Raw genomic sequence first — 8,911 nt, 5'->3', positions numbered from 1 at the left:
ATCAATTCATCCACACTCTTTCAGTATTATACTCCTTAATCTTGCAATAGTATATTTAGTAGGTATTTTATATTAGTTGTATCAAGACTATACAGTTTGCTCCCTCATGAATCATGTTAAAATCTTCCACAAGTTGGATTAAAATTATTATGGATGAAAACTCCCGCAAATGATTGTTGTCGACCACTCATTTGTTCCTTAATTGTTTATGCTTAGATTAATCGACTAATTAATTCTCATTAACATAAAATAAAGAAAAAAGTTCACGTACGGACATTGAAAGGGTCATAATGACACTTAAATCCATGATATAAGAACTTTAGCAAAGTTTAATTCTTAATTAGGACGTGTTTCATGGAAGATGCTACGACAATGAACTATCATATCGGAGTAAATAGTAGTAATAGAATAAATTAATAGGATGTTAGATAAAATTTACTATACAAAAGATTATCACATAGATTTCCTTCAATCAAACCTACAATAATCAAACCTAAAACAGGTTTTTTTTTTTTCTACTACTATCGCGATTGGATTTTGCAGAACTCAAAAAGAGACTTTTGCCTAATTTACATGATTTTTTTTTGAGTAATTTGCCCATCGTTCTACCTTTGTCATTCTTTTTGCGTATATGTATATATATAAACCACTATACGTTGATGATAAAACAAACCTCACAATAATATATATATATATATATATATATATATATATATATATATATATATATATATATATATATATATATATATATATATATATATATATATATATATATATATATATATATATATATATATATATATAGAAACAACACGTATTTCAATTCAACAACACGTATTTCAATTCACCACCTCCCCCTCTCTACTCTCTTTCTCGTAAGTGTGTGGTACAAATAAATCTCCTAGTAGCAATTTAACAAGAAGAGTGGAAAATTATGAATAAATGGATAATCAGTGGACTGATTACCTTAAGTGTAACCACTGCAATGATCACGATTGTGTCGACGGGGTTTTGGCTATTGAACCAGCCAAGCGACATGTGCCTAGGCATCAACACGAATGCGAAGTATGATGGGCGTGGAGAATTCACGTCTATTATCTACGTAGGTGCAGGATTCGGCCTAATCGTTACGGTCTTGTGCCTGTTTGTTATGCCAATGCGCCACAATTGGAAAAATGGTGAGTCTAGTAACCAGCGTGTGATCATTGCCATAACGTGCTTTGGGCTGCAGCTTGTCCTCCTTATATTGTTTGCTAGCCTCTATGCTCTTACACAAAGCACCATCGGTTTCGCCTCGCTTCAGAGGTGGATTTCTAGCCCCGAAAGATGGATGAACATCAAACACTGCCTTTACCAAGATAGCAATGTATGCTCTCATTTTAGGCACAAGTTTGCTGATGATACTCAAGATCAGTTTTTTGCTAGACACTTGACTCCTATTGAGGTACGTACGACTTTTTTGTTACAACTAAAACGAGATTATGCAATGTTTTTTTTTTTTTCTTCTTTCCTTCTCCACAATATTATGTTTTCGGATTTTTCACCATATACCACTGAGTTTAACGTTAATTTACCATATACCACAAAAAAAATTTTAATTCACCATATAATCTTTAGTTTTATTAAAATGTCACAACATGCCATTAATAACTAACCGTTAGTCATTAAGGCTAATAATGTCACGTGGCATCGTATAATTGGTTGCCTTTTAAATTATTTAACTTTAAAATAATTATTTAAATAATTATCAAAAAATTAAAAAAAAAACTAGCCACCCACGTCCCCCTAGCCAGCCACCACGCCAACGCAGTAGCCGACCAAAACATTGGTACCGGTGCAGAATTCGACCAAAACCCTCACACTGGTGCGAAATCCGACCAAAACCCCTGGCAACGGTCCTCCCCTTCCCTTGAAAAACCGTGTTTGACCCTCATATATCTCGAAAAACCCTCCCCTAACCACCGGCCGGCACCCAAACCCCTATCCCCCACATCGGCAAACCCAATTCGCCCTTGTGGGGCCATCTCCACCCCATAAACCATCACATATGCTGTAACCTTAAACCAAAATCTAGGGTTTCAATTTCGGTGTTTAAAGTTTCGCGGTGGTTTTTGGCAAGTTGGGTGGCCGCAACGTGTGTGTGAAGGCTTAGGCTGTCGGCGAAAGGATTTCGGGGTGGTGGTTGGGTTTTAGGCTAGGAGTGGGGAATCAGGCTAAGGTGGTGGTTGGGGAATTTAGCCAAGGTGGTGGTTGTGCTAAGGTGGTGGCTGGGTCGGGGTTGTCGCTGACGAGGGAGGGGGATGGTCGCCGGCCAGCCGCGAAGTGGACCAAGCGCTAGCCAGCTGAGGTTGGGGGGGTTGGGTTGGGCTAAGGGCGGCGGTGGCTAAGTTGGTGGTGATTTATTTTTTTTTAATTTTTTTTTAAAGTTAGTTAATTAAATAAATAATATTAATAATCACCAATTACAAGCTGCCACATGGCACAATTAACGTTAATGACTAACTAAATTAACGGCAAGGCATGTTGTGACATTTTCATAAAACTGAAGGTTATATGGTGAATTTGAAAATTTTTGGTGGTAAACGGTGAATTAACGTTAAACTCAGTGGTATATGGTGAAAATCCGTTATGTTTTTACTCACTTACAAATCTTAACAGTGGTCAAAGGAATTACATGACTAGCGTAAATTTGTAAAAGAACAGTTGTTGCGTTTAAAGAATAAGATGGTTTCGTCATTTAAAAAAAAAAGAATAAGAGGGTTGATGTTGCTATTTTCCGAAGAATTGGGGTTTAGGTAGGGAGTCTATTATTATTATTACTAGATGAAACCCGTGCGATGCACGGTTTGTTTGAATTTTTAAAATAATTTTTTTTATTTATATTTATGTGTTAAAATTTGTTATATATTTAGATAAAATTCCTGATATCAAAAGATAATATTTTATATTTAACTAATTTAAACTGGAAAATCTCATTCGCCAATTTTGCTTACGTGTCATTTAAATTATTAATTCTAAAAGAAATTAATAATCTCATATTTAATTGGCTACCACTAAAATTTATTATCCTACGTGGCGCGCTGAAAAAATTAAATCCTTCTTGGCTCTCTAAAAACTCGGGAAAAAACTCCCCTATATATATATATATTAGATTATTATTTTTTATTTTATTTTATTTATTTTATTTTATTTTATTTTATTTTTTTGAGAAAAGGGAGTCTATTATTAATTGAGCCCAATTAATTATTGGACATTATTTGGACTTAATCACGTGACACCTATAACGGGCCTTAGGTAGTTGGGCTGATTAATGTCAAGTTAATTTGTCTGTTTGCCCATGAGATAATGGCCGCACTAAAACGGTTTGGACTTAATCACACCACACCTAGAAAGAGAGCTATTCAAATCACTCAAATCGGGTCTAGATTGTGTGTATCAATAATGAAAAAGGAAAATGAATAATAGGGCAACTATAAAAATCTAAGATAAAAAATAATAATAAAAAAAAAATACTCTTTTCGTTTCATAATATTAGTTTCATATACTATTTTGGTCGTTTCAAAAAGATCTACTTATATTGAATATGTTCCATTTTTAACTTAATGTTTTTGGAATTAATTGGTTGTGGATTAATGACATGACTCTAAATAAGAAAATATCTACCTTAAATTATGCATAATGACTTATGCTTTCAAAAATAAATCAAAAAACTTAAATAAGGTAAATTAATTATAAATTATATTGTACGTACTTTAATGTTACATTCCAAATATTCTTCTTTTCTTATTTTATGTAATTGATTTCATATGGGACTAACATTATAAAAGAAAGAGTAGTAGGTATTAAATTATGCATATATAGTTTGTGAATCTATTATCATATAACTAATATATAAAGCTAAACTTTTAGCAGGTCACGAGACAAGACACTTGGCGTTCTAATTTTTCGCCAAGTGTCGCGCCACGTTGGATAAATTTAAATAGACTTCATAAGATAAAAAAGTTAGTTTAGAATTCTATTTGAATAGAATTTTAGGATAAAATTGTTAGTTTAGAGTTTTATTTTCGATAAAATACCCATATTTCAGATGTACAAATTGCATTATAATTTTATTCAAAAAATATATTAGATTATAATTCTCAAAAACATCACATAAACTTATTTTTATATGGTAATTTTTTTTTAGCGAAGGAAGTAGTCTAAAGCGTAAAACATCCATTTATAATATATACTTCACAATCTAATAGAATTTTATTACTATTTAGATCTGTCAATTAGGGTCGGGTCATGAATTATCTCGGATTGGGTCACTTTAGGTTACGAGTCAAGAAATGTTCAACACTTGCCCAAAGTTTTGGGTGTGGGTCAACCCAACGGAATTTGAACATTTATTTTATTTAATTTTATTTTCTCTAATTTTTTATTTTCTTTAATGCATTAAATTAAATTGAACATTTTCACCAACAAAATTATTAGTCATTACATGCCTACTAGATAGCACATCGTCACAAAAGCACATCAATTCCTAACTAATTTTGTTTCAATGATATATTTTAAAATTTGACATGTAGATTAAAGATTTATCTTAAAATTCAATAAACAATCCGGGTGTCGTACGGGGCACAAAACTAGTATATTACTAAAGAAAAAACTTAGAGAGACACTTGGCGACATTACATTAAAAAATTTCCATGCAAAATTATTTGCAAAAAAAAAAAGGAAAAAAAAATCCTACTCTAACAAAGGATTGTATCTAGATTATTACATTGGAGGTACATAAAATCTAAATTAAACTTTCTAAAATATTAAATAATTTATTATAACTATTATTTGTGGTTATTTTTTCAAATATACTTCATACTTTTAAATAATTGGTGTGTCGAGCATTGGCAGATCTACATACTAACAAGGGGTAGCACATGCTACCCCTAGAAATTTGAATAAATTGTTTAAAACTGCTTAATTGTACTACATGTTAACCATTGCTGCAGTGGTAGAAGAAGAATATCTTAAATTGGGTTTTGTGGCAAGCCCATCAGGGGTTTGAACCCCATTGTGTTTATTTTTTCACTTTTTCCTTTTCTAATTAGTATTTTCACCCATCTTTCTAAGTACTTTCACCTATCTTTGCTCCTATAATTTATTTCTTTAACTATGTACAGGAATAAGAAAGCATTAATAAGATTAAAAGTAATTTAAAATTTTCCATTACTCTTAATAATAAAGAATTTTTTTTTGATTTTACAAGTTCTTTACGCAATATGGAGTATTTTAATAGCCGTAATGATAATTTAGATATGAATTAGAGTACAAAATTACTAGTACTAATTAACATAAAAAGTTTATTATTATTATTATTATTATTATTATTATTATTATTATTATTATTCAAAAACAGACAATGTCATATAACCTATAAAAAATTAGTGGGAAGCCGAGATACAATCTGGGCCCCCACTCCTCTAACTATAACAATTATTTTTTATACGTCTAATATATCTTAGTAATTGTTTTTTGAATAAGTTCTCAGATCAGTCAAATGTATGTATGCTCAAAATCAAATCATCAATTAATTTGGAGCACGACAATGTACTAACTCGTTGCATTGCATCAAAAAAATCATTCAATTTATTAATTTGTTAATCGATTTTGGAGAATTTTTCAATATGAATCCCTAAAATAAAGTTCGGTTTAGATTTGAGTTTTAAATGTTTTTAAACAACTGCACACGACTGCGCTACCCCTAATTGGAAATCTTGGATCCGCCACTGGTGTCGAGTACTTATTTTTAAACGTTTTTTTTTTTTTTTAATAACTTTATTGTCATTAAAAGTATTTAACAACCATACATCTATTGCACGGATTTAATCTAGTATTGAAATTAATATTTAAGATATGCATTGAATGCGTATACTAAAATTGATAGGAATATGCATGTTCATATGAATAGCATACATATATTCCCTAAGACTATTTTTACTGATTGTTTCGATCAAGTTTTTTATTTTTTATTTTTTATTTTCTTTTCAGTCTATAGTAAGTATGTAGTGAACGTAGTACGGAGTATATGATGATTATAATCCATTTAAGGTCAGATATATTTAGAGACTTTTTTTTTTTTTTTTTTTGGAAGAAAAATATATTTAGAGACCGTGAAAATCAAACTGTGTATATATAGGTAAAATTGGTATAAACCACCTTTTTTGTCCAACTTTTTTGGAAAAAACCACCTTTTTTTTTTTTTTTTTTTTTTAAAACCATCTTTTAAATACCTAAGTTTTTTATTGCACCACCCCTATTTTAAATGTAACGGATCGCATCTCAACTATTCACTTCCAAATCAACAACCACGGCAAAACCTTTCCTTCCATCTCAACCATCCACTTCAATTACCTCAGTTTAGGGTTTGAGAATGAACAAAGACTACAATTTAATTTGTGCAGCAAAATTAGGTTTGGTTTTTTAGAACTTTACTCAATTTAGTCATGCATTTATATAGAGGGAAGAGCCGAATGTTTTTGGGAGGGAAAAAATAAATGATGTAAGAGGGAAAAGCACAAGTTGTGGGCCCCTTTGACGTCTCAGTTAAATTTTTCGTCAAAATTTGAAATAGGGGTGGTGCAATAAAAAATTTAGGTATTTAAAAGGTGATTTAGTAAAAAAAAAAAACATAAAAGATGATTTTTTAAAAAATGTTGCTCAAAAAAGGTGGTTTATACCAATTTTGTCGTATATATATTATACTTGCTAGTACTTTTGAATACAATTTCTAGAAACATCTTGATCTACGCAGGTAATTTTATTCAAAACATCTATGTTTCATATTATTTTTAACTTTAGGGTATTATCTGTGACATAAAGTATTTCAAATTTACAAATAATATAAAACGGAGGTATTATTAAAGATCACAGGCTCACAGCAATACCTTTTTCTTTTCTTAATATTAGTTTATTACTTATTATAGTCGGAATGTTGCAAGCCGCCGTTGGAGTGCAACTTTAGTTTTTCAAGCCCCACTATTTGGATCAAGCCATCAAACGGTACCTACTCAAATCCTGACTGCTATGAGTGGGAAAATGACCCAAAGAAGCTTTGTTATAATTGTCAAGTATGCAAGCTTGGTTACGCTCAAGAATTGAAGAAAGCATGGACAATTAGTGGCACTATTGTCGTTATAGCATGGCTGTTCTTTGTTTCTGGTTTCATATTGCCAAGAATGCTTGTTAAGGAACACGAAAAATTAAGGTAGGATGAATATGTACTCCAATCCATACGATTTATTCACATGCATTTGTAAAATCTCAAATTTAGTACGTAAGGTAAAATGGTACAACAATGTATAGTATACGAATACTAGTATATATATATATATATATATATATATATATATATATATATATATATATATATATATATATATGTATATATATATATATATAATTCAAGTATCATATGAAGTACAATAGTACAATATTATGAAGCCTATCTATAAGATACTCTCTAATTTTAAGTTATTTATATTTATTATAATAGATACTCTGTTGAATATTAGTTGTTTTGAAAAAAAAAAACCTCATCGATTTACTTGTTAATATAATCATGACATTTTTGTATTCTAATCATCTTCATTCTGTAATATGAAGTGCTTCATATTTTTAAAAATCACTGGATTAATAATATATTGACATCAAATATATGATAGAATAAAATATCTTATAATCCTTAATTGAGGATTGGGAATTTGGGATAAATCATAACCACGTTGGAGAAAAACGAAGTTAACCTAGCTTATTGTCTGTATACCATTGAATAATTGATACAAGTATAACAATGTTTGAAAAATCAGCAACTAAGTGTACTTAAAGTACAAAATTTGTTCCAAATCCTATCATGTACGTCATATGTCAATTAGGCCGTAGCTTACATTGCATAGACATATTTACTTAGTACTACATATTAATTAATTTAGAAAAAAATTAGAAATAATAATCTCCAACTTTCATCAATTTTGCTAGAATAATTCCAACTTTGGATTATTCGATTTGGAATAATCTGAATTTTGGGGGATCTTCTTTTTCTTCAACCCCAAATACCGGTTACCGGTTGAATGGGTTATATACTTTTTTTTTGTTAAAGTGACACGTGTAGCAAATTAATTGGTTAAAAATATTTTTAAAAAAACCCACCCAGCCAATCCGGCAACCCGCCCAGCCCAGTCACCTCCCTCGCTGGACCGTCGTCCCTCCCCCACCACTAGAGTCACCGCTCCAACGTGCCCTCTAAACCACCGTCCCCTCTCTCCGAAACCCCCACGCAACCACCAATAAATTAAAACCCCTCCCCCATTTTGAGAACTTCCAACCACCACTCCTCTTACCTCGAAACCCTAGTGGCTAGGGTTTTCGACGGTGAGGAAGTGGCTGTTGGGGGTTTTCGGGAGTGGGGGAGGGATTTTGAGGGTGTTTCGAATGGTTGGAGAAGTTCAAAGGGAGTTTCGGTCATGGTTGGCAGAAATCGAATCGGAAAAGGAGGGAATTGGGGGTGGAGGTGGGTGGCAACACCGACATAGAGGGATTGGGGGGAAAGCGGCGCAGCATTGGGGCAGGGGTAGGCGTAGATGGCTGGCGTTAGGTGGTGGTGGTGGGGGGGGGGGGGTTTACGGTTTTCTAGGTTTTTTTAATTTTTTTTGAAAAAATTCATTTTTTTGGACCAACTATGGCTTGAAATGTGGCACATCACCTATTATAACAGGTCATTGACCTTTGTTTACTGGTTTGAGATTGAAGAAAAAGAAGACCTTCCAAAATTCGGATTATTTAAGAATTATTCAAAATTGAGATTATTCTAGCAATATTGATAAAAATTGGGATTATTATTTCTAATTTTTCCATTAATTTACATTGAATA

At 31.7% G+C, this 8,911-nt stretch overlaps 1 protein-coding gene across 1 annotated transcript; it reads left to right on the top strand.

The window, feature by feature from the left end:
• The first annotated feature begins 937 nt into the window (after positions 1-937).
• Positions 938-7,253, top strand: LOC145565417 (tetraspanin-2-like). The gene is made up of 2 exons (XM_081625430.1): positions 938-1,447; positions 6,969-7,253. Exons 1-2 carry the CDS (start codon positions 938-940, stop codon positions 7,251-7,253), a joined length of 795 nt encoding a protein of 264 aa, XP_081481556.1.
• The last annotated feature ends 1,658 nt before the right edge of the window (positions 7,254-8,911 follow it).

Source organism: Chenopodium album, chromosome 10 (assembly GCF_948465745.1).
Source record: "Chenopodium album chromosome 10, dcCheAlbu1.1, whole genome shotgun sequence".
Lineage (NCBI taxonomy): Eukaryota > Viridiplantae > Streptophyta > Magnoliopsida > Caryophyllales > Amaranthaceae > Chenopodium > Chenopodium album.
The sequence above is the reverse complement of the archived record's forward strand: the minus strand, read 5'-3'. Positions and strand labels throughout refer to the sequence as shown.

Bases quoted from the DNA above. Each gene is read 5' to 3' on its own strand.
- LOC145565417 (XM_081625430.1), top strand. From the start codon at position 938: ATGAATAAATGGATAATCAGTGGACTGATTACCTTAAGTGTAACCACT. The intron at 1,448-6,968 runs GTACGTACGACT...TACTTATTATAG, and splicing joins GACACTTGACTCCTATTGAG to TCGGAATGTTGCAAGCCGCC.